The sequence below is a fragment of the Xiphophorus maculatus genome, chromosome 15 (genome assembly GCF_002775205.1).
Source record: "Xiphophorus maculatus strain JP 163 A chromosome 15, X_maculatus-5.0-male, whole genome shotgun sequence".
Taxonomy (NCBI): Eukaryota; Metazoa; Chordata; class Actinopteri; order Cyprinodontiformes; family Poeciliidae; genus Xiphophorus; species Xiphophorus maculatus.
In genome coordinates, this window is record NC_036457.1 from 11,834,642 (window position 1) to 11,858,894 (window position 24,253).

Consider the following 24,253-nt stretch of genomic DNA (forward strand, 5'->3'; position numbering starts at 1 on the left):
TTTCCGGTTTTCTTCCTCATCTTCCTTGTTTTAGTTTCTGTTTGAAGTCATTTTGAACATTTTCAACTGCGGATGGCTTTCTGCATTTCTTAATATGTTTAGCTCTCTCTGATCAACATCACAAGTACCCTGTTGTTCAGAACAATTTTAAGAACAGGTTTCACTCAGAACACACAATGACTAATATTTACTGTACAAAACTGGTAGCATTTATCCTTTAATAAAGGATGAAAGTTAAAACTGTCCGGTCTATTGGTCCTGTTATAGGGCTTTTGCACCTACTAACAAATTATCTGCCATATAGAAATATAATTTGTACACAAAACAGTGATTGATCCTGTTATTGTTTTTGAACACAACATATGACATGTATATTCATTTTCTTGTCCTGCAAAATTAAAAGTGAGAAAAGACTTTTAATGGAAATTTTTCCTTACATCGGAAGCATTTGATCACCTGGTCAGTATTCTTAATCGCTGCAAGGTGTCTCATGAATTTAACACTTACTCATCAGCTACCAAATATGTTTGCGCTGAATATGAATACACAGAGTCCCACCATTTTGCCTCTACACCTTCTCCTCATCTGTAGAGGTACATTTGTGTGTGAGCTGAAGCTCACTGCAACAGAGGAGCTTCCGCACATATTGTCACAGTGATTCCCTGGAGCTTCAGTGTAATTGGTGTGAAAATTTGGTAAGAAATGTGTTGTGTGATATGTCAGTACCCAGTAGCATTAATCTTCTTTTGGCCCCTTTAGAGGCTGAATAAACTAAGGTCAGTGTCTTTAATTAGGGTCCTTTTTGGGATGATAAGGACAAACCGCCCACCATTCGATTCTTCAACCTAAATGTGAGAATTAGAAGTCACGGTCCCACCCAGAAAACTCCTCTTCTGCCACCGAGTGGTCCTGAGGAAATTTATCAAAGTTGATGTAGCAGGGACCCTGAAATAGAAGAAAGATTTTTTTTTATTATTATTAACAATCACATATGAGTCTTAGCCAATTTGAAAAAAAATTATTTTGTTTAACCTGCACAATCCCTATGAATGGCGAAACATTTGTTTTGAAATCCAGAATGTATTGACAATAAATTAAAGGCGCACAATGACTCATTTTGTAATAAGTAAATCTGAAAATCTAGTTCCAGGTAGGCTCAGGTTTCAGATCATATCACAACCACCAAATAGTTTAAATACTTGAGACTCCCTTAAAAAAATGCTTATAACATAATATTTTACTAGTTCAAACACGAAATGTATCTTAAGATGCATTAGTATAGACAGTGGAAACTGTCTTAGTACTACTGCAGAAGTCAACATCCAATCCGGTCAGCGCTCCTGGATTGGCTGCAGATATCGTGTCAAGTAGCATTGTGCCTAAACATTTCAGCTTCCCAAGCTGCGTTTTCTATTGGCCATTTTAAATGTGGTCTATGGAAGAAATCAGCTAATAGGCAGATTTTCCGTGAACATCTCAATGTCACTTTCCACTGATAAATCTGCAAATAGCTTATCCTTGAATGCTGAACATTGCTTAATCTCATGCACTGATGAAGTCACCCTTGCATGCAGAATGCTTGAAGTGGGCTGGCCTCCTTTCTGATCAGGTCAGCTAACAATTATTTAACCACTGAGATGGGCAGGTGAACATTGTGGAGAAAGAGAAAACAACACTGTTACATCCCTGCTGTGTTCGATGTTTTTTGGAAACCAGGACTTTGATCAGGGAATGAGAATTGAGCCAGAAAACGAGTAGGATGTAGTTTTGATTCAATTTTGGTCCAAACTACTGAATAGAAGCAGATATTAATGTATATATCTCTGTTTTATGTGTAGGAGTATTAAAGGAACCTTTTTAAAAATTCACAGTATTGCGTGTACTTCTGGTTTAATTTTAGTACAAGTGACTGGATGTTCCAAAAAATAAATATATGTTTATCTCTGGAACTTTCACCATGAGCGGCAGCTCACTGAATTTGAGGGTACTCTGCAATATCTTACCCTTCCCATTCAGAATAACAACTTCAGTGGAAATTTTTGTTTAATTTCCAGCTGAGAAACTAGAACTAGAATGTCTGAGTACAAAGAGAATCCACTGTTACTCTGTCCTGATGCTAAAGCTTACAGAGCCATTTTACACCTTTTATCGCAACAGACATGCAATTTACAAAGCCGTGGTGCTTCATGAGCAACAATCAAGCTTCACAGGATTTGATATTTCACAACATAAGCCTCAGATCTTCAGAGCCATGTAAAAACATTTTCAGATATATCAGCAAATGTGGCAAGATAAGAAGCAGTGTGACAGCAGCCTCAGGCTACTCTACACTGCGTACACTACCTTTTGCCTCAAATAAAAAATGTTCTGACAAGGTATATTTTAAGCCTTTTTATATTATCGTAATATTGCTAGAGATCCAACCTTTGTAAGCTGAAACCTTTATAGTACCAATTGGTGGATTATATTTCTTTAATATCTTTTCACCCTTCTCATTATATTTCAGATGCAATAAAAGGTTTTAATCCAACATTAAAGTTGCTATGTCCAAAACTGCTGGAAACACAGTGAGGCTCCAAGTCACCATCACTAACACAATATAATTAAAAAGGACAGCAAATAATTTCTAGAAAACTGAAGTAAATCTGCTATCTTTTATATTTCAATTGTCTATAAAACACCATCTGTTACAAATAAACATAAAAAAGTCTTTTATGATGTTTCCACTTGCCTTGCGGATGAGTCGTATGGTTGGAGCGTCGAGCTGACCCATACGCAGCTTGTGCCAGTTCATGCTGCTGTACCACCTTAAAATAAGACAAATTAGAGAAATATTTGATCAGGCTGTTGATTCATTGTGAGAATTAATATAAATTGATGATACCCTGACTCTCATATGGTCATAGCATGAAGAAAGAAGCATGTTTGTCTGCGTTTGCTCATAAATGATGCAGTTATGTAAATTCATATATCCTGCTGCAATTTTGTAATGTATGCCAATGTTTTAACCCATTACATGGGTTGACTAAGTGTAAATGCAGCCACTGCTCTATGAATAGTGCTGTGAACCCAGACCTGGCATGTACAAGCACATTTTGTTTTCCAGCACAAAAGCTCCATAAAGCTCTACTCGGTGTCTAATGCACAGAGTAGGCTGTAGGGGATGACACATGAACACATGAAGGATTTTTAGACTCTGCCTCATGAGGACGACGTGTTGCCGTGGTTACCTGTGATGCCGGACATCTTTGATTCCATTCTTGGTATTTCCTAACCTCTGACCTGGCCGAGGTCTACAAAGAGCGTTCAAAGAGACAGTCAATCGAAAACTGCATGAGCTCATACAGCACCAAGCAAAACGCAACCAAATGCATCTTTACAATCGTTCTCTTGATTTTGCTCAATTCAGCTCCGTTATTGTGAAATATTAACTTTAAAATTCCCCTAATTTTAAGAACCACCTTGCTTTGCCATTACTTAGTTATTTTTTCTGCTTACCTGCACAGTTTGCTGATGATTGACTTTGCTGCTTCACTCAGGTAAAGTGGAAACTTGAGTTCTCCATCCAAAATTTTGGAATAAATCTTCTGAGGCTCCGAGCTTGAAAATGGAGGACTGGAGGTTTAAAAGCAGAACAGAGAGTTGTTGGTAAACCTTTAATTCAAACACTCAAATCAACGCACAAGATAATATCAATCCTATGTTTCTGCTGCCATCTGCTGGTAAATATTTCTGTATATGAAAGTTAGAAAATGATTTTGGTACGAAAACAAACTGGGTGTTTTTTTAAGTAAATCAGCTTTCAAAAGTAATCATGTCTATTGTATCTTTCCACATCTTCTTCAATTAAACCATCTAGCTGTAAATAATTCCCATACAGGAGGATCAAACATGTAAAAGTCACATGACACAAAAATTGACCTTTATGGTTTACAGCGGCCATCTGCAATGTCTCTTAATAACTTGGTAAAAATGATAAACTACCAAATATTTTTAAATATAGATGACGGTTTTTAGCAATTGTTTCAGTTTTTTCATGGAATAATTGCAATGAAGTTCCACAATGACACTATAAGCACTTATCTGGCTTTTTTTGTTGTTAACTACTGGTGCTTTTTTAGAAACCATGTCATTGGGTTTCATTGTTTCTTTGACATAATTTTCCACAAAAATCAACATCCCATAGAAGAAATATATCCATCCGCTTTTTCCAAAAGTTTTACTTTTTTTAAAATTTAAAACTCAAAATTAGAAATAAAATGGGGGTTCTTTATAAATGACAAAACGTATCCTATAGTTATCAAAAATCAATGGTTATTTGGATTATAAAGGTTACAGAATCCTGGTCTATACATGTAATGAGCTTCTTCCCATAGTGAAACATGGTAGAGGCAGTATCTTGCTAAGAGAATGTTTTTTTTTTTGGTCAGAGTTAAAGGGGAACAGCATTACTAGAAGAAAACTTCTTCTAGTCTTCTACAGTCTTTTGCTACAGATTGCAAAAGACTTGACATTGAGACCGAGGTTCACCTTCCAGCAAGACAATGAAAACGAATCTAAATATACAGTCAGAAGAACGATGGAATAGTTAGATTAATGCATACCACATGTTTTAGACTTTTTTGTACACAATTCTGAAAACCTTGTATCGTTTTTATTCAAATGTGCACTTATGCTCTAATTTGTTTCTTGCTAAGTTTCTTCATCAAAAAACACAGTGGCTGTAATGTAAAACAATGTGAAAAACGTTGAAGCAGTACGAATACTTTTTCAATCTGAGAGAAGTAGTGGGACATGATTTGCTCTGAGGCATGGATCCCGTCAAATGTAGTTACCTTCCCACCAAAAGTTCAAAGATCAGAATGCCAAGTGACCAAAAGTCAACTGCAAAGTCATGACCCTGGTTCTTGATGATCTCTGGAGCCATGTACTCAGGCGTACCCACAAAGGAGTAGGTTTTCTCACCACGCACCAGTTCCTTTGCAAAACCAAAGTCAACCTGAGAAACAAAATTCAGAGTCAGCAGAATCTCCTTTAAAGCAAATCGTGGAAGAAATTTAGAGAGTTTAATGAGCACTGAAGGTCCAAGGACCCACCAGTTTGATATAGCCTTTTATGTCCAGCATCAGGTTCTCAGGCTTAAGGTCTCTGTACATGATGCTCTTCTTGTGGAGGTAAGAGTAGGCCTCCACCACACAGGCAGTGCAAAACACAGCAACCGGTTCATCAAATCGCCCTCTGTCATTACAGAGATGAAAAAGATTTTTAAAAGAATTGCACTTCAATAACTTGGGTGGCAGTCTTAATATTCTCTCATTCACATGTCTTAACCTAAGTTGTTTACTGATTTTTAATTTTTTTTGAAAAACCGTTGGGTACAACAAGTAAATAAAATGAGTTTCATACTTTTTGAATGTTTTTTTTTTCTGCATGTCTTTTTTTGATTGATGTCATAAACATACAATTAATCCTAATTAAACCCAATTAAATTGTCAGAGATTCTGAAGAAAATCTTATATAAATATCTATCTTTCAGTTCTGTCTTATCAGATTTATCAGATGTTATTCATTCATTCACTGTGCTGCTTTTTCATTTCACCAGGTTTTCATTTTGCTTACACTTCTTTGAGCTTGGTCCAGATCTCGCCACCACCACAGAACTCCATCACCATGTAGATGTACCTTGCATCTTTAAATGCGGCATGAAGTCTACAAACGGCAGAGAGAGAAATTATTTGTGTTTAATTTTGTGGTTGTACAATGTCAAAAAATAAATTTGCAGACAGTATATTGGATGGCAGTTACTTCACAATGAAGTCACACTGGATCGCTTTCAGGATCTTCTTCTCAAACAACATGTGTTCCTCCTGTCTCTTGGAAACAATTTGCTTCTTGCTGACTCGCTTCATGGCGTAGTATTTCCCATAAGTCAGTGTGGTCATCTGAGCTCAACAAAAAGACAATATCATCTTTAGCAAACTTGAAGCTACTAGAACTCATCATTTCCATCATAATGCCACTTCCATAAAAGTTGGTTCATGCACACATCCATAAGATGAATTGGCAACACCTACCAGCTGCACACGACCAAATCCTCCAACTCCAAGTGTGACGGGATCTCCTTGATAGCGTCCTTCCTGATATAAAACAGGAACCAGATCCTTAAACTTCAGACTGGAGCTCGGACTAAAACAGAAAGAAACATATTTCCCACTTTTTGTAAGTAATTTGTAGCATTTATGTTTGCTTCCAGCATAAACTTTGGAGAGTGAAGTCAAGTCAAAGTGTATTTGTTTTACAGATATAATCAGGAATTACTAAGATGCAATCAAAGAATTAAACCTAATCAAACATTTCAAGAACAACCCACATGCCTTTCTTTGGAAAACTAGTTTCTGCTCCATGTGTTACAGCTGCTGTGGAGGTGGTCCCACTAAAATGGCTGATTGAGAATGTATGGAATGTGGTATACTAACAGGCTGGACAGCAAAACCCAAAAGTTAAGCAAAGCTTCGAGCAAATCTGGATGAAAGTAGCACAACACTGCTTTCCTCTTCCAACCGTTGTTCCTTAACATAACTAATTACTTGCTGGTGTGAGTGCTTATGTAGAATAGATACCTTGAAGAAAGAAACTTCAGTGTTCTGAGTGACTCATTAGTGGACCAACAGCTAACAGCTTTCTAAAATTAGTGTGAGATATACTGATGCAGCGGTGATTGCTTGACTTAGACTTGAAGCAATGGTGAAAGTAATTAAGGTTAACACCACCTTATTATCGAGTACAACCACAGAGATGAAACTTAGAGTTGTGGAATGACATTATGGCTGACAAAGAGTCACACTAACTTCTTTGGCAACCTTTTCTCCTGCTTGTATATCTAGAGATTTGACCACTCACATATAGTTTTAAAAATTAAATCTATATGAGAGTGAAGAAGAAAAAATGTGTTGCATTAGAAAGAATAGAATAGAATATGGCAGAATATATATTTAAAGAATGAACAAAATTTTAAATGTATGACAAGAATAGGTAAAACAAAAAACATTCCTATTCAAAAAAGAACTAATGAGTTACTTTATGCCTTGTGTGATGTCATCACTCTTGTTTTGGATAGTCGATTTTGTCTCAACTAAATATTTACAAAATAAATCTACAAACAATAAATCTGACCATGATGTGTTATTCTAACAGTGATAAGCTATGTGTGAAATTATTTTGATTGAATTTACAGAAAGGTTTGGCAAACAGCTTTAATTTAATGGAAAAAAAGAGATTGTTCTGAGTTTCTGAACTTTGGTTTTGACATCACTAAAGTTTCTTTAAAACATGGTAAAGATGTTAACAGAGCTGTTTTTTACTAGATGATACATATGGGCTTCTACATGTTCCTCCAGCCTGCAGGCACCAAAATCTTCAAGGTGTTAGTTTTCTTTCATTGTAACTCACCCTGGCTGTTCTGGACCTTGCTCCTCTTGCATCACTTTGGAGCTAAAAGCAAAAAAATAAATAGATAAATGAAACAAGGTGGAAAAAGAGCAATAAAGAAGCTGGGAAAATATTTCCACAGTACACTTTTGGGATCTCAGTGGAAAATAGTCACATACTCATCAAACAGCTCGAGGTGCTCTACTGGGATTGTTTCTTCAAAAACCCTTAAAAAAACAGCATAGTCATGTCAACAAGTGGTAAATCAATCTCTAAAAATAAATGATGCCAAAGTAACAGAAACAAAGAGGAAATGCTCATCCAAAGCGTGACTGACTCACTCCTTGTCAATAGAGAAGCATGTAACAGGGCCATCAGCAGTGCAGGTGGCAGTTCTCAAGATCTCTCTGTGAAAACAGAAACAAACAAGCATTTAAAAGTCTAACCATTACCAATATAATTTCTGAATAAGTTTTTAAATCTTTTAAATCTGATGGCTCTTTTTAGATAAGTTATGGCAGTAATATTCCTTCCATGTGGTTAAAACAATACAATTATTATTTATGGAGGATTATTTACATCATGCAACATAATAATTGTTGCATGATAAAGTCTCCAAAATGTAAAACAAAATCTGCAGATTTTGACAGAAAAATGATAAATAGGGCAGCATTCAGGGCAGATACACACATCGTCACATCTCTTTGCAAGGTAAAGTACATTTCCTCAGGCAGTAGCTGCATTTGTATGCTTACCGTATGAGGGCTTGCTCCCCGAAGTGCTCCCCTTTTCCCATCCTGCGAATCTGCTTCTGGTGTCCATTCACATTCTTGCTCACCACGACCTGTGAGGACAACACAACTAATATCAATGGAGAAACATTTATGTGTCGGTTTACAATATTGTTACAAATTGTAACATTAAATTACCTCTCCTTTGAGGATGATGTAGAAAGTGTTTCCTTCTGTTCCTTCTCGAACTATAACCTCGTTGTCCTGAAACTTAACCTGTGAAAAAAATAAAATAAAAGATTTATGTAACAATTATTGTATGATCAGATGTTTTGACTAATAATATAAAGTAAATATCAAACATCAGATCACTGTGAGTTTAATAAATGTTGTTCAATAAAGTGCATTTTTGTCGGAAGAGGTTAATCACATAAAGTTACGCACCTCCTCCATGGAGTCGATAATTTTGGACAACTGCGCGTCATTCAGATCCTTGAGAGTACGAGACCTGTAGCATGTTATTAAAATAGTAGAATCAGACATAATTCTGTTTCTAAAGTAAAAAAAAAAAAAATAGGACCACCTAAGAACAATTCAATCAGCTGCAGGACAATGAAACTCACGTCTTGAGGAAACCCATGAGCTGCTCTCGTTTCTTCTTGGACTTGTTAGTTATAATCGTTCTGTACGTCTGTCGCTCCATGCACCACAGATGCACATGTGTCTTAGCTGATTAATGATGTGTACACAAAACAAGGTCAAAACTTCTTAAAATGAATAATGGAAACACAGTCTTTTTAGGTGTTTTTCTCAATACATTTTTTTTTTACTCTTCTCTCCTAGTTGGTCAGCAGAAGCTTCCAGTGCTGCATGGTTAAGGCAATTTCTTTGTAAGGTTTGTTGCTATGTGACATTTAATCTAAATTTAAGGAAAAACAAAGCAACACCTTTCAGTGAATAGCTGTTAATAAGCTGTTTGCTACAAAGAAATAATTCTGTTCATCAAACCGAATCAAGCAATCGCATGTTGTTCTGGTTCTGAGGCTTGGAGTTTGTCCAAGATTAATTTTTCCTCTCAGATTACAAGTAGAGATCAAGAACAAAATTAGCCCATTAAACCACTTTGGTTTTTGGGTTGTTTCTTTTGATTAATTCATCATTAATGAATTGATTATAGTTCGACAAGTAATATATTTAGCGCTTGATTTTATTAAGAATAAGCTCGCAAAGGCTTCCTGTTACTCTTTCAATAAAATGTTTATTACATACGTTTTGCTCTCAGTAAATGAAAAATGCTGAGATAAACTCCAAAGATATTTGATCGGAAAATTCAGGAGTTCATCACTATATATTAATATATAAATTTTGAGATTGTGAGACTGTTTGGTTAATAACCTTAATATAAATTAAACATACATAGAGGTGCCAAAACCAAAGGCATGTAAACATTTCCTTCTTCTACATATTTCATTCAGTCATTTGATTTTGACCAAAATGTATGAAAAATTCTACAATCCAAACACATCTTTCAAAACTGATTATATTTACTATAATCAGTTTTAATGACTAATATGATGGAGTTATTGAAGCCATTTGTTCATCACATTAAAATCTGCAAGAAAGATGCCAAACTGATTGATGTTCAGGGCAAACGTAAACCGCTACAATGCTGCATAAAATCACAAAAATAACAGTTATTATGTGAGAATAGAGGCAAATCATCCCATACTAAATCATCAGTATATTGAAGAATCTGACCTTTGACTGTCGCTGTCCGTTTGCAGTTGTAGAGGATGGCTAACTCTCCGAAAACATCTCCTTTTGTCAGAGTCCTCAGGTCCCGACCTGACTGAGTCACGATGAGTTCACCAGCTGAAAAGAGCAAATACCTCTGACATTGCTTTCTGGATAAGTTAAGAGGAATGTTCAGTTTTTAATTTCAGGTTTAATGTTATCATGACACACAGAGAGGCTCACATTTGGACATGACCCCACCTGCCACTATGTACATTCTGTCTCCTTCTGATCCCTCTGTAATGACTTCTTCGCTAGGTTTGTAGTGCGATGACATTAAGAGATCCACCATCATGGTTATTTGCTCATCGTCCAGGCGGCTCAGGAAATCGTTCTTCTGGATGGCTTTAACAATAAGACTTGTCTCACTGAAGAAAAAAATATATATATATAAATCGAGAGATCCAGTCACCAAACATAATGACACAGTAAATGTACTAGGGGTCTGATAAATGCAAAAGAGGATGGGAATTTTTACCAAATAATTTATTTTCCCTTAGCATTACCTTATGCAGAAGTATTCATTATTTAAAAAATGAAGAAGGGATAAAAAATGACCCAGTTTGACCCCAGGAGTCCTGAAGGGTTAGCGTTGTCAAAAGCAGTGAGCAGTGTTATTCCTGACCTGGCAGTCTTCTTAACCATGTTGCGTGAAATTTCCAGGTTCTCTGGAATTGGTTCAGGGGCCATAACAGCGGCTCGACTCGTCCTGAATTCAGGCTCTGCTTCATTAGCAGTCTGGGAGGGAAACTCTACGGAGGGGTTAGACAGACAAAAACAAACAAAAGATCAAAGATCATCATCAAAAATCATTTAAACCAACTGAGGAGGTGCATCAGGTGTGTAGGTGATACCCAGGTGGGCCTCATACCAAGATCATGGTACTGGGTCTGCAGCTCCTGCAAAAGTTTTTCTTTGTCTTTCAGCCGTTGCTCTGTGAAATGGGAATAAGGATGCTTGTTTACTGTACAACGTAGTTGAAAACATACTATTTACCAAAAACATTATTTTACTAGAGAGAGCACATCAATAGAAGAAAGCAGTCAGACAAAAATACTTTCTATTTCAAGCAACAGAAATAGCAGGAGTCATCCCTTAAGATCCCATTGGAGAAACTTTTCTAACTTCCTGTAGAAGGTGGCTGTGCTGCAGTGCTAATGCAAACTTCTACACAACTACAAACATGTAAATGATATCTCAGCTTCACTTTTTTACATTTTATTCTATACAAGTGTTAAATGTATAAGCAGCTCTAAAAATATACATTGCTTTTATGTACAGTATATGTATATATATTGCAGACTGCTGCTTTCCATTAGTGCTGAAATGGATCAGTAAGTTTGTAGATCTGTGAGTTCAAATTACAACAACACATCAAAAATATGTAGGTACAATAATTAATCAAAGAATTTATATGAATTTTTAATCCCACCCTACACAAAAACTTTACACCGTTTCTCAGTAAACATTATTATAATATACATAAATATATATTATTGTACATTACAATATTCAACCATGTGCTCTGAAGCATGTTATAACAAAAGAAATACAATGTTTGCATGTACTGCTAGCAGTAGTTATATTATTCACTCAGCATAGTGAAGATAAACAGAACAAAGCACTCCTTCATAATAGGCCATTGTAATATTATACTATAATGTCAAATCCTGTTAATTACATTAGCAAAAAGGTATGAAGTTATTGACTTTGCAGCAGCAATTTTTCATATTGTACAAGTATGTGGAGACAGTGGGCAGGTTACTGCATCAACTCATTGACTTTACCACTTTACATATGATTTAATTTAATTAAGTTCATACAGAATGCAGATTAACCAAGACGTGATATAATGCTTGCTGTACTCACCCAGGTCCTTATTTTGCCTCTGCAGTTCCTGGTTGATCTGACATTGTTTTTCCAGCTGCTGCTTCAGCTCTTCCAGCTGTTTCTCCATAGCTACAGAGAGAAGATAAGTCATAATAATTAATGTAGCAAATTACCTGAAATAATGACAAAATACACATAAGTTGTCTACTTATAGAAATACACAAGGTACAGTCCCATGAAAAAATAAAATTAGGATACCTCATTAAGTAACTAGTTCTTAATTGCTGTTGCTAATTACCGTAAATCTGTGTCTAATTAAGGGCTTTTGGAAAGAGACTGATTTTCTCCTGTTACGCACCAAAAATAACCTTGTTATGTCCATGAATCTGTGTATATGGTTTAATTTATTTTACTTGTGTGTAACCAAATCATTAGTTGTTGCAGATTTCTGCCCTCTTTCAAATGAGATCTGGATCTCAATGGAGTTTTACCCGGCTAAATAAAGGAAAGACAGAAAAAGAAAGAAATTAAATAAAATTTGTAAAAAAAACTTAAGTTACACTTCAGCAGTCTCTTTCTGATTGAGAAAGCCTGCACATATACATGACCAGTGGCAAGAGCCTGCGATATATCCCACTTTCTGCCTTCTTTTAGCATCTTGCATGCTGCTTTCAGGGTAAACTCGCTTGGACACTAACACCTCAGCATTTTGGTAAGTTTATTTGAATTTCTGTCTTGTGGACTATTTTCTTTCTGAACGTCTTAGGCAACTTGCTGACACTTACTTTGGGGAGCTCAACAAACTAAATGTCTGAGATTTTAAACTTAAAAATGCTGAGTAATCATGAGTACTCAGCATTTTGTCCAATTGGACATACAATATGTCCGATTGTAATTTCAGTCATTTTGGGAGGTGTCATTTATTCTCCACCAGAAAGAACCATTTTTTGTTTTTATTGTATTTTTATAATGGCTGAAATTTTCAGAGGTGCTAGAACTTAGATTAAATTGCAGACTGCCAAAGAGTGTCCTAAAGGTATGTAAGGGGGTGGGGGGTATTTGGACTGTCAATGTCCAGGATATTTTCAACAAATCACCAGCACTGCCTGTGAAACAACATGAGGTCTGCTGAATCATGCAAGCTAATGATGGACAGTCAACAGGGTGCATCCTGTCGGCTTTTACTGGAGATCCTTTGTAGTTCTTATCAGTGATACACATTGCAAAGAAGTAGAGAGAAGTAGAGAACTTGCCTTGTGGGTAACTATGAGTTTATCATTACTTTTTTAACTTTTCTGCTGGTGCAGAAATATGACACTGTAAAGGGCTGCCAATAAAAGTTATTATTTATGCTTGAGTGAAACTAGCCATCTAGCTCCTCTGCTTTTTCTTTCCTCCAACAGAGATCAGCTGTTTACACAAGCTCTGCAAATGTGGTTCCTTCCCAGATATTAGAAGGATGATTATGTCACTATAGACAGGAACTCCATTGGAATTGTTTCAAACAATAGGTGATTGGTTCCCTGACCAATAAACTGAAGATGGAACTCTGTAAAAACCAACATGTTTGCTCTCGCTCACGGCGCACTTCACGTGACCCCGAATATATTGCTGCCTCACCCTGAACATTGAACGACTCTGAGATTAAACGAGGAGTCAAAGCAAATCATAAAGCTGTAGGGCAGCAGAGCAGCACACTAGGGAAGATGGCGAGATGTTAGATAACTCATAAAAATCACACGTTTTAAGCTTCAATTCAGTGACGGAGGAAGCACAGCTACATAAACCTGCTGGTGCAGAGCCAACAGACGTGTGCAAAAACAAAACTGTCCCTACTTCCTGCAAATTACAAGGATTTGCCTTTAAGCATTTTATTAACTAGCTCATACAGGACAAACACACAAGAGAGCTGTGCACAAACACATTTTGTGAGCTTTCTAGGAACAGAAGTACAGCCAAGGGACAGATTGAGGCAATAACCTCCAGTTCACACAACATTAAATGAAAACCACCAGCCAGGTGTAATCGAGACAGACTCTATAAATATTTGCAGTTTGTGCATTCACAGATTTATTTTTTATTTATTCTTTTTTTTTGACGCATCATGTGATGGCAATATAAACAATCATAATGTAGGAAGTGATCTGTGCTGGAAATGATACTTGGAGGTGTTGGGGAGGAAAATGCATTCTTCAGCTGTGCAGCAGGAAGATGATGTGCAGCAGCTATCATTATACTGATCCAACCATTGCACTGTACACTTCCTGCTGCTTTATCAATAATTTATAGGAATGTGTAACTACAGCTGGATTCTCAGAAGGCATACTGAAATAGTCGGGTATAATTAACATCCCTCCTATGTAAGGACTATATTAGATGTTTGGTGTGATAGCAGTGAATAGAAACTGGAATAAAAACAATTAATTTTTAACTTCTAAATATTCAGATGTTTCCAGATTGTACACAACTAAAAGAAGTCACGAAAAACTGCAGCATGGTCAAACAGACAGTCTTACCTGCAGGAGGTGTAGATCAGTACTGAAGCTGAGCACCTGTCCAGCCTATTCAGGCCGCATGGATCAAAGGAGCCAAACGATCAACTTGGCCTGCGCCCAGAATAACCACTTCAGCTGTGGAGAAGTTTCAGCTTCAGAACCTGCTTGACTCCTAGACGGTCTACAGTCTGCAGCCCCTCTGGCATTACCACCTATTCCCTCTTTTATTTTTTTTTTTCTACCCTTGCACACTTTTCCGAGCTCTCATTGCAAAGCCTGTGTTTCACTCCACTCCAGCTTTCTGTCATTCGTTCCCCCTTTCTTTCTCTTTCCATATCTGTCAATCTCAGCAGCTATAGTGTTGAATCATTAACCCGTAACCTGAGGCTCCGCCCATCACACCAGGCAGGTACAGCAGGGAGGAGAAGGATGGTCTGGAGAGAAAGTTGAAGATGAAAAGTAAAAAAATTACGCTGATGAGTGATTAAACTGAGGTTCAGTCATTCTATAAAAAAAAAAAAAAATACCTTATCTAAAATATTAAAAAAACTGATTTATATGACATTAATTGATAAAATATTATTTTCTTAGTGCACTGCATAAAGAATTCAAACATGAGAACCATAGGGAATGACAAAAGAGGCTCGGTAGGTGAATATAAATCAATTTTATGTATTTTTATTATAGAAAAAGCTTTCTTCTACTTACTGTAACCATTGCATTATATCGTTAAAATGAGAATATGAAAATGTATTGCATGACACTTTATGCAACATATTTGCATAAATGTCTCTAGGTTCATCTAACTTAGGAAAAGGTTAGACAAACCTCTTATTATGTTAGATGGGTTATGAATAACCAGATTAATTGTATTTGCAAAATGGAAGAATGACAAGGGAGATATTTTTATTATTATTACTTAAAAGTGTCTATACATATTTCATTAGTAGTTGGTAGAAATACCTTGGGTCAATTTTTTTTCCCCTTTCAGTTCAGACTTAGCTGCTGAGCAAAACCAATAACTTCCTGGATGGGTTTGCAATGCAACTGACTTTGAGCTATAACTAGAGTCTCTGTGTTGTTGGCAATTTAAAGAAGACAATTGCTAGAAAGTCAGTCACTAATCCTGGGTAAAGGCAGACAGGTGCTATAGCTGGTGGAGCTACACATGTACAACTGAATGTCTTCTGCAGAGATGTAGGATTTGTCTAAGAAGGGTCAAATAATTCAAATTAATGTAAGGATATTAAAAAATAAAACAATAGATCCAGAACTGAACCTTGTGGAGTCCCACAAAGATGTATAGACAATGTCAAAGAAGATATTGTCTATCCTTACTGAGACTGTTTCAATGGACAAAATATAATATTATGTTGCTACCCCATACTTACGGATTGGTGGTCTCAGTTTCAGATCGCCTTTTTCCTCCAAATGTCATGCTGGCCATTTTGACCAAACAGTTCAATTTCAGTTTCCTAAAACAAAATTTGTCTCTAAAGGTTAATCTGTTTGTCCATGAGTGACTTTGCAAAGTTTCATTTGTTTTTATATGTTGTTTCTGGGATCAGAAACAGACTTCTCTCAGTCTATGTCTATACTCATTTCAGTATGTATTTCTTAACCTATTAGAAGCTTACAAAGCCAGGACATAACCATCTGAATTTTACCAAACTGTATAAAGGCCTTCAGTGTATAAATCTTTCAGACTCTAAGGTAAGAAAGAAAATGTCCTTCTTTTTCTTCTAGAATTTAGCAAACAGAAATAATTTTGGTAATCCTAATCTAAAACAGGAAGTTTTTATGTCAAACAGTGAAAAAATAACTCATGATGTCTTTTAATGGAGTCTTTAGAAATATCTGTTTTTAACTTTGTTTATGAAAACTTTTGAAAACAACCACTCCTTTCTCAGTATTCTCATATTAAGTTGCTTGCCTCCTTACACCCACACAGTAGGAGCTGTGGATGGTATTTGGAGGTGAGGGCAATCAGTTCAACTCTCAGATCCCAATCTACAGGAGTTGGAAAGTGGTTGTTTGTTTCTATTTTTTCCACAAAGTAAATGCTACTTCAGACCTCTTTTTTTTTTCCAGACCACAACTGAATCTAAATGAGGGTTTGGAGTGGTTAGGATTGTGACAGAGGGCGTGGGGCTTTACTGTTCCTGGTTAATTATTGATGTGTTTCGGGTTAATCAGCTACATTAATGACTCTACCGCACCGAGATAAAAGGCCTGGGATATAATCGGTGAAACCGGAGGCGGCTCGCTGTCAGGATCGCCGTGTGTTGTGACATTTTTACATAAAGACGAACCTCGTGATATGTGTTAATTAAAACCATCTGAATTATTTGTTGATCTTAGTCACTTAACTTTTAATGGAGAAAAATGTTTGATGCCATTTAGTGCCTTAAACCTTTTGCACATTTTGACAGGTTACAACCACCAATAGTCCATGTAAAACCTGATCATTTCTGTGTTTCTACATTTATTAAGATACTTATTTATTATTATTTTATTCAACTATTTGACTTGCCTTTGAGAGTTGCTATTTTTTATTTTATTTTGTTTTGCTTTCTTTGTGCTCAATGACAATAAAGAGAATTCTGATTCTGAAAGTTAATTGACTGTTAATGGGATTCGAAAAGTAGTGCTTAATTATGTAGTGGACAAAAATAATACATTGCTTTCAAATATTTTTGTGCAAATAAGATGTGAAGATGTGAGCTGTGACTACATGAAAAATTGAAGGGGCATGAAGACTGTGGCAAGGCAACCAAATATGTAAATTAATCAGATAAAATGTAAATTCTCTAGATGCCATTCTTTATTTGTTTCTACAAGATTCAGTACATAACATAGAACAAATTATTTACATATTTGTGCATTTACATGTATGCGTCTTATGAATAACAATAAAAAGTATGATTGTGTTTATAGCTCTGACAAGTGAAACAAGAGCAACAATGTCACTCAAAAACATAAAAACCCATTTTAAACGTGCAGAAACAATGTCAAGGTACACGTTGTTAAAGGCCAACAATTAACAATTTTAGCTGCAATTATTTATTCATGGCCATAAATGATGCATGAAATCACTTCTCACTAAGAGTCACCTAAAATATAAAATAATGGAGGCATCTGTGATGAATCTAACTTCATTTCCACCTGGATTTTTATCACGTTAAAGCAGGGTCCATTCATCATAAGCGCGACAGTCGATACAATCGTGAAACATGTCTGTGCGGCCACAAGAAATAAATTCGAAACAAGATTTCTCAAAATGCCTTCAGGAACAGTCAAGCAGATTTGCACAGACTAAAATTTTTCTCATTCATCTGTCGCTTTTTCATTGTTGACCAATGTGCAATCGGTCAACAAAAGGCAAATCGTAGCAAAATAAAACTTTTTAATACTTCACATTCTTGAGCTAGATGCTAATATTTTAAGTGCACAGAAAGATCAAGTGTGTATCTTGTACAATTTTTACTCATTTAAGTTTTTATGTACTCTGAACTGCAAACAAGCAAACAGTACATAATTTAAGGTGTTTAAAATACCTTGATGAGGAAGCAATGCATCAGTCTTAAAATTCTTTATATTAACACCAGAGAGTAATGAAAGTAGAGCAGTTCCGTCTTAAACATTCTTTTTTTCCATGCAATTTGTTTAAAAAGGCTTTTTTTTTTCCACATATTACTTTGCTCTGTGTCTGGGGTGGATTTTAGTGAAGGGGAAAGAGGAAGCAATTAACATTCCAAAAATCATTTAAAAGTCATTTAGAAATATTTCTTCCATTTGTGCAAAAGCTTTTCACATGCTTCAGGACTTCATACCTAAACACTTGAAAAGTGGCTTTCCCTGCAATGAATTTTAAATTGGTTTGTTTTGCTCCCATCTGAGGTAGATCAGCAGGGCTGCGATGACGTCAAAACATTTGGGTGGACGGCCAAAAGCATGCAAGTTAAAACAAAAAAAAGCACACACACACAAAAACAATACATTTCAGTGACTTTTTTTTTCTCTATTCAAGATCAAGCTTTACTGACTACTGACATCCCTGATTGGTTTTTCTCCAACATCACTATGTTGTTGATTCGACTCATCTTTTGCCATGCCGCAGGCTCTCTTGATGTCCTTCGGGTGTTCAAAGACTGCCTGGACAAACTGACCGAACAGGCGCTCCATGTAGCTCTCCCCGCGAGGAAACAGACCCTCCAAGAAGGCAATGTGTCCACCGTGAGCCGTCAGTAGCAGGGCAACGTTTGGCAGCGTCTGGACTATGGAGACTGGGAATGCTGCAAAAGCCGCAGAGACATTCAAAAAGGTCAGAGGCAAGTTGCAAAGTTAGTAGGTCTGTGAGGATCTGACCTTCCTGTCATCTACTCACTACTCTGTGGAGAGAAAGGGTCATCAGCAGCATTGAGACACAGGATGGGTACAGCAGTGTGGGGGAGTTTCTTGGCTGGGCTGGCATCATGATAGTAATCGACACACGACTTGTAGCCAAACACATGTGAAGTGAAACGCTCGTCAAACTCCCGGATTGTTCGTGCCTGGAACAGAGAAAAGAATTAGACGACAGAGGACAGGAAAATAAACGCTCAATTCATGATTTTATTTGCATTCCTCTCTACTTCCATTTCATACCTGTAAACACATCATTTCATAGCAATTTACTTAAATCATGGCAAATCTGTTTTTATCTGTTATGGCGATAAAGTGTCATAAAGATGTTCAAATCTCAGGTATAATATGAATCAGCTGCATTGCACTCTAGACCTTTTTACTTTGGTTCTGGTTCTTTGAACCAACAGACTCAAAAAGATAGATAAGAGCCTCTTTTCAAACTAAAATAACTGAGTGACCACCAGCTCATAAATTTAAGACATTAGAGTCAACCGACTGCAAGTAAATACAGAAAATAAATTAAAATTCTTTCTTGTCAAAGCTGGTACAAAACCAACCTTTCACACAGAAAGTCACCCCCATTTGCTCTTCATCTCTTCTTCATTCACAAATTAACTTCTTTCATTTGTTAAAGTGTAGGTTGAAAACCTACACTGCCAAAATCTATAATATAGTGTGCATTTGCACCAGTGCCATGTGAAAATTACACCAGTCCTTATATGTGAAATACATCTTATGAATGTTGCAGTCCAACTTAAACGCCTTATGAAATAAAATAAAAAAACTGAAGTTTATGGAGGAGTAACACCACTGTAACGGTTTAATCGGTTGTAAATGATTAAGATGAACAAGTCGTGATTGCAATTCCCCCCATTGACCACTAGAGGTCATACTAGAGAACAATGTCAAGGTATGAGCTTCTTAGATGTTCACATCTAAAGCCACTTAGTCTCATCTGATCAAAACCCTTACCAGACTCCTCTCTTATGGTAAATTAAGAGAGGAGACCATGTTAAGAGGGCAATGTATTGTCAACTCTTTGAAAGATCAAGACTTTTCAAATAAAAATCTGGTGGACTCAAGTCCTTACCTGGTCTTGTTTTTGACAACTGCTTTTTAATTATTGCGCTTAGAGTGACTAAAATAAGCTTATTAGAAATTCTGATCAAGTTAAAAAGTAATGTGTTATTTAAAAATATTTCAGTTATATTTATTCATTAGCAAATTCAAGGAGTTTTTCTTTATGTGGGATTTGTTTTTCTCAACAAGGCAAATGTGCTAAAATAAAAGTAGAATTTTTCTACATTTTAAATTATGATATGATGCTATGACATTAAAACAGGAACTTATATTCGTTACCAATAGTGTCAATATAAGAGAGGATGTTCAACGAGCCGTACCTTCAGGACATAGTCGACATCCACCACTTTCTCCAGAATCTTCCTGTGCCTGTAAGAAACAAGGCAACATTTAGTTTTCTAATAAAATCTCACTCTACACACTTAACTGTGGTTATCTTGAATGTACAACAAACTGTGCAACCTGGTGACTTTTTGGCGCAGGCCATTAGTGAGGTGTTTATTGAAGAGAAGCCAGTTGAGAGGCTCCTCCATCGAGTCGGATGACTTCAGCGCATCCCAGGCGACGGAGATGGTGATGCCTGCCACCATTCCCGACTCTGTGCGCTTACGGGCCAGATAGTTCAACAATATCATTCTGCAGCAGAGAAGAAGGGCCAGAAAATAATTAGGATTAGGTCAATGAAATGCACTGAGCTGGTCGCCAACCACTCACCCTCCAAGAGATACACCAGCACCCAGAACCGGAGCCTGAGGGTACAAGCCTTTCACATGCTGCACAACTTGCTCCAAATCTGAAGTGTTAGCAGCGCAGTAGGTGACTGGGGTCTGAAAGAGGCACAGATTCAAAGGAGAAGTGTTGGATTCACAGCTAAAAGGAGGGCCTTTATTCATCGCCATTATCGCCATAATTATTGCCATTACTGGCAACTCTTACACTACAGTTGCTCTAGCAACACCCAGGGATGGTCATTCAACAACATTATTAAAACCAGTGTGCTTATAACAAACATCTAAATCCACAAAATGGTATCTTTTTATATATATTTAACTCACTAAAATGGGTAGGTTTTGACAAAAAAGAAAACTTAATGTACAATTCACTAAATCATTCTTGAAATTATTTGTATTTTCTAACCATGTGAGTGAACTTTTGAAAAGGAAGATAAATGCATATTGTTTTAGAAAAAATATATTTATGGTATATGTTACAATTTTAAAAATATCTTCTGAATAAAAACATTTTATGTAGTAGAACTACTTCAGAGCAATCACATTTATGAGCTACAAAAATGGTTGCATCTCCAGTACTGATCACTAAAACAGTGTCTCTTTGAGGTTCATATTACTTACCAACAACTCTTCCCCTCCTACTCCTCTGTTGTTGAAGACCACACATCTGGAAAAAGAAGAATCAATACAAGGAAGTTAAGTCTGTAGGACACTTGAAATTAAATAAATATTTCCTTAAAATAGATTGCTTTATCTATTTAATATTATTGTCTGAACAGAAACTAGTTTTGACAGCTCTCTGCAGACTTTTGGATGCTACTGGAGCCCCTTCGCTTCACCCTGAAATTTTTCTTTTAATTAAACATCAAATTTTCACATATTGGTAACCCTTAATATTTATTTTTACTTCATGCAAATGAGACAGATTTAAATGCTTAATTTTTCTAAACTGATCAAAGTAATCTGAAACTCTTAATTTGTCCATGACTTCCTGTGTGATGCAGAAGCCCATATGTATTATGATATTACATGTGTAATATCATATTTCTCGCGCCTACAAGAGACTACTTTTCAAAATAACATTCCATTAAAATAAGGCAGACGTCTTGATTTTTCCGAAGTCACGAAATGGCTACACACAAGTTAGAACAATGATTAAAAAGAGACGGCTCAGGTTTAAACATGTGGTCAAACGCTACTGGGACTTGAGGAAACACAAATTTAACTTTCTTTATTTAGATGTGGTATGAAAACAACCTAATGCCCGCTGTTAAATGTGATGGAGAATCGATGACGCTGCAGGCCCATTTCTCTTACATATTCCCTCGAGACCATGTTAAGAGGGCAACGTATTGTCAACTCTTTGAAAGATCAAGACTTTTCAAATAAAAATCTGGTGGACTCAAGATTGTTTTCTCACTCTTTTGAGCAAATGGATTCAAATAAATATTGGCTTTTTTCTGAGTAAGATTATCCTACTTAGCAGCTAATTGAATGCTTTTAGCACATCTTTTTCAGCTGCACCAAGGAGTGTATGGTGCATCTATCCCTAATTCTTCTTTTTTATAAAAAGCAGAAGCAAAGCTGACCTGTAACCCCGTCTTGTTGCCTGGCTAACAGCATGAAGCACGTAGGGCTGCTGGCTGTTCCCAGTCAGTCCGGGGAGGATGAGCACAGTAGGTCGCACGCAAGACTCAGGGTAGGTCTCACTCATCTGATTGTCAACCCAGTCCAAGGAGATCTGACCACCATCTAGTGTACGAATCAACTCACTGAAAAGAAATTAAAGCAAAATAAATTACCAAAAGCAAAAAAGGAAATCACATAAATAAAAGGTTTCCTCTTACTTGCGATAAGAGACAGGGGGTCTGGATTTAAGGAGAGCACAGACCAGGGTCTGCACCCGCCCTCCCCAGCACCAGGGAGTGGGATGGAAGCGCTCAGCTACCACAGGACAGTGCTTTTTGAGGAATACACTAAAAGCTTCAGTACATATCAAGGCAGGAGTCTGAAAAGAAAGGGAGACCAAATAATCTCTGAAATAAACAGAAAAGGTGTTGACATTAAAATCAAACAAGAATATATGCAGCCATCAAGCATTATTAAGCCATAGCATAAAGGGTCTTAGTGTTAATCAAATGTAAGTAGTTGTAAAAGTAATCTGCACTTCTTAATTTCGAAATTTACCAGATTAAAGAATTACATACCTGAGTTTTTCATTATTTATGGAAAACACTATAAAAACAGCGTCCTGCAGATTGTGAACATTTATACTACACGAACTCCATAAAAGATTATTAAAAAAATACTTTAAAAAAATGAGCAAATAATACATAACAAAGCAAAGTATATTTAGTGATGTCATAAACTAATAATAATCATTATTTTGAAGAATGAATAGATAAAATAAATTAAAGCATGTTTACCGAGGTAAAAAAAAAAAAAAAGACTGAATACAGAAAAGTAAAACCTATTTAACGCTGCAATAATGAAAGTGCGTTTAAAAGAGAACAAACGAATTGAAAGAAAACAATTTTTAAAAAGTAACAATGGATAAACCCACATTTTGGGGGAAAAAACCCATAAAAACAGAATAAGCAATAAAGCGCATATAATGTAGTTAATGTCAGCTAAGCTAGCGCTGTGACTGACCTCACACTTGCGGCCCCACAGATAGTATAGAGCAGCGGTCACTGAGCAGATGAACACCGTGTACGGCCTGGAAACAGACTCCCAGTATGTTCTCCACAGCTCCACACTGGATAAATACATGCCAGTGACCTATGGCTATCCTCCAGCACAAACCTAAAGCGCTGCAGTGCCGACAGCGCTCGACACAACAAAGACCTGACAGAAAATGATTAAAGTAACCTCGGGGAACCTGCCTTCATCCCCACCAGCTACCGATCAAAGGTCGCTTCCCGATTTTCTTCAACCCCGACAAGTCCCATCAGTTATGACAGCGGCGAAGTCCACCAGCGGCCTTTATTGACCGGTATGTTCTCCGGGAAACGCCGCTTCCTGACTGCCAGGCCATCACAGAAGTGTTTGAGTTTAAACCAACCAGAGTCTGCCTCTGATGGCGAGTCGTTTAGATCCCGCCTTCTGGCCTTCTTCTATCGGCATCAAACTCAAAATGTGATTCAGCGCCACCTCCAACGGTGTGGCGCTTTGCTGTAAGTGCATCTTTGTGATAGATTATCTAATCAATCACAGCCTATCTAACTAGATCTATCTAACTCGCTTAAAAACTAGTTAAGCGAGTTAAAAACTCGCTTAACTAGTTAAAACGTTTAAATTCCATTCCTTCTTCTTCTTTCTTTTAAGCCAATTAAAGTGGCTAAAATTAAACTAATAACATCACAGTATTGGCAAAATGTTCCAACATTCACTGGGTAACTTGATCTGAACTTTGACTTGAGTTTTTCAGTTTCTAAAAACTCTCAAAATCATAGTGTGATATTTTTATGGCAATGAATGATATAGCTTTACTTCATCTCACACACAGACAATTCTTGAATGAATGTGCACCCTTATTTCTGCTGCTCCACATAGTCTGAACTGTTGAGATGTTGAAATCCAACCCATTACCTTTGTCTCGTAAATACTGATTCCTTGGAGTTTGTATTTTTCTGCCAATATACTGCAATTAAAAATTGGTTACCCTTCCAGGGAGTAAAATAAGTTATCCCTCCTTTTAAGTGCTCATATTTTGTGGGCAAGGGAGTTGGCAGTCAAGTAGACAAGGCTGGGAATT

General features: G+C 36.7%; 2 protein-coding genes across 3 annotated transcripts; both read right to left on the bottom strand.

The window, feature by feature from the left end:
* Nucleotides 1–201: 201 nt before the first annotated feature.
* On the bottom strand, nt 202–14,602 carry LOC102216397 (cGMP-dependent protein kinase 2-like). Its single transcript, XM_014469188.2, has 22 exons — nt 14,300–14,602; nt 11,823–11,912; nt 10,825–10,887; nt 10,579–10,705; nt 10,155–10,321; nt 9,918–10,031; nt 8,783–8,888; nt 8,604–8,667; nt 8,358–8,435; nt 8,184–8,272; nt 7,770–7,835; nt 7,608–7,655; nt 7,450–7,491; nt 6,075–6,186; nt 5,806–5,942; nt 5,620–5,709; nt 5,097–5,238; nt 4,836–4,999; nt 3,499–3,615; nt 3,231–3,293; nt 2,732–2,807; nt 202–945 (listed from the first exon to the last, which is right to left on the bottom strand). Exons 2-22 carry the CDS (start codon nt 11,908–11,910, stop codon nt 859–861), a joined length of 2,040 nt encoding a protein of 679 aa, XP_014324674.2. The 5' UTR covers nt 11,911–11,912; nt 14,300–14,602; the 3' UTR covers nt 202–858.
* A 2,482-nt stretch (nt 14,603–17,084) lies between these two features.
* LOC102221818 (phospholipase ABHD3-like) lies at nt 17,085–23,556 on the bottom strand. 2 transcript variants are annotated; one of them, XM_023348330.1, is made up of 9 exons: nt 23,382–23,556; nt 22,344–22,504; nt 22,086–22,268; nt 21,118–21,163; nt 20,480–20,592; nt 20,228–20,401; nt 20,086–20,134; nt 18,666–18,831; nt 17,085–18,573 (listed from the first exon to the last, which is right to left on the bottom strand). In XM_023348330.1, exons 1-9 carry the CDS (start codon nt 23,385–23,387, stop codon nt 18,317–18,319), a joined length of 1,155 nt encoding a protein of 384 aa, XP_023204098.1. In that variant the 5' UTR covers nt 23,388–23,556; the 3' UTR covers nt 17,085–18,316. The 2 variants fall into 2 exon arrangements, with proteins under 2 accessions (XP_023204098.1, XP_005800258.1); XM_005800201.2 differs by having other exon boundaries at nt 23,149–23,556.
* Nucleotides 23,557–24,253: the final 697 nt, after the last annotated feature.

Bases quoted from the DNA above. Each gene is read 5' to 3' on its own strand.
- LOC102216397 (XM_014469188.2), bottom strand. From the start codon at position 11,910: ATGGAGAAACAGCTGGAAGAGCTGAAGCAGCAGCTGGAAAAACAATGT. The intron at 10,706-10,824 runs GTATGAGGCCCA...ACCCCTCCGTAG, and splicing joins GACCCAGTACCATGATCTTG to AGTTTCCCTCCCAGACTGCT. The intron at 8,668-8,782 runs GTGAGTTTCATT...AACATGCTACAG, and splicing joins CTCATGGGTTTCCTCAAGAC to GTCTCGTACTCTCAAGGATC.
- LOC102221818 (XM_005800201.2), bottom strand. From the start codon at position 23,268: ATGTATTTATCCAGTGTGGAGCTGTGGAGAACATACTGGGAGTCTGTT. The intron at 21,164-22,085 runs GTCAGCTTTGCT...TTCTTTTTCCAG, and splicing joins GCAACAAGACGGGGTTACAG to ATGTGTGGTCTTCAACAACA. The intron at 18,574-18,665 runs GTGAGTAGATGA...CGGCTTTTGCAG, and splicing joins CCCTTTCTCTCCACAGAGTA to CATTCCCAGTCTCCATAGTC.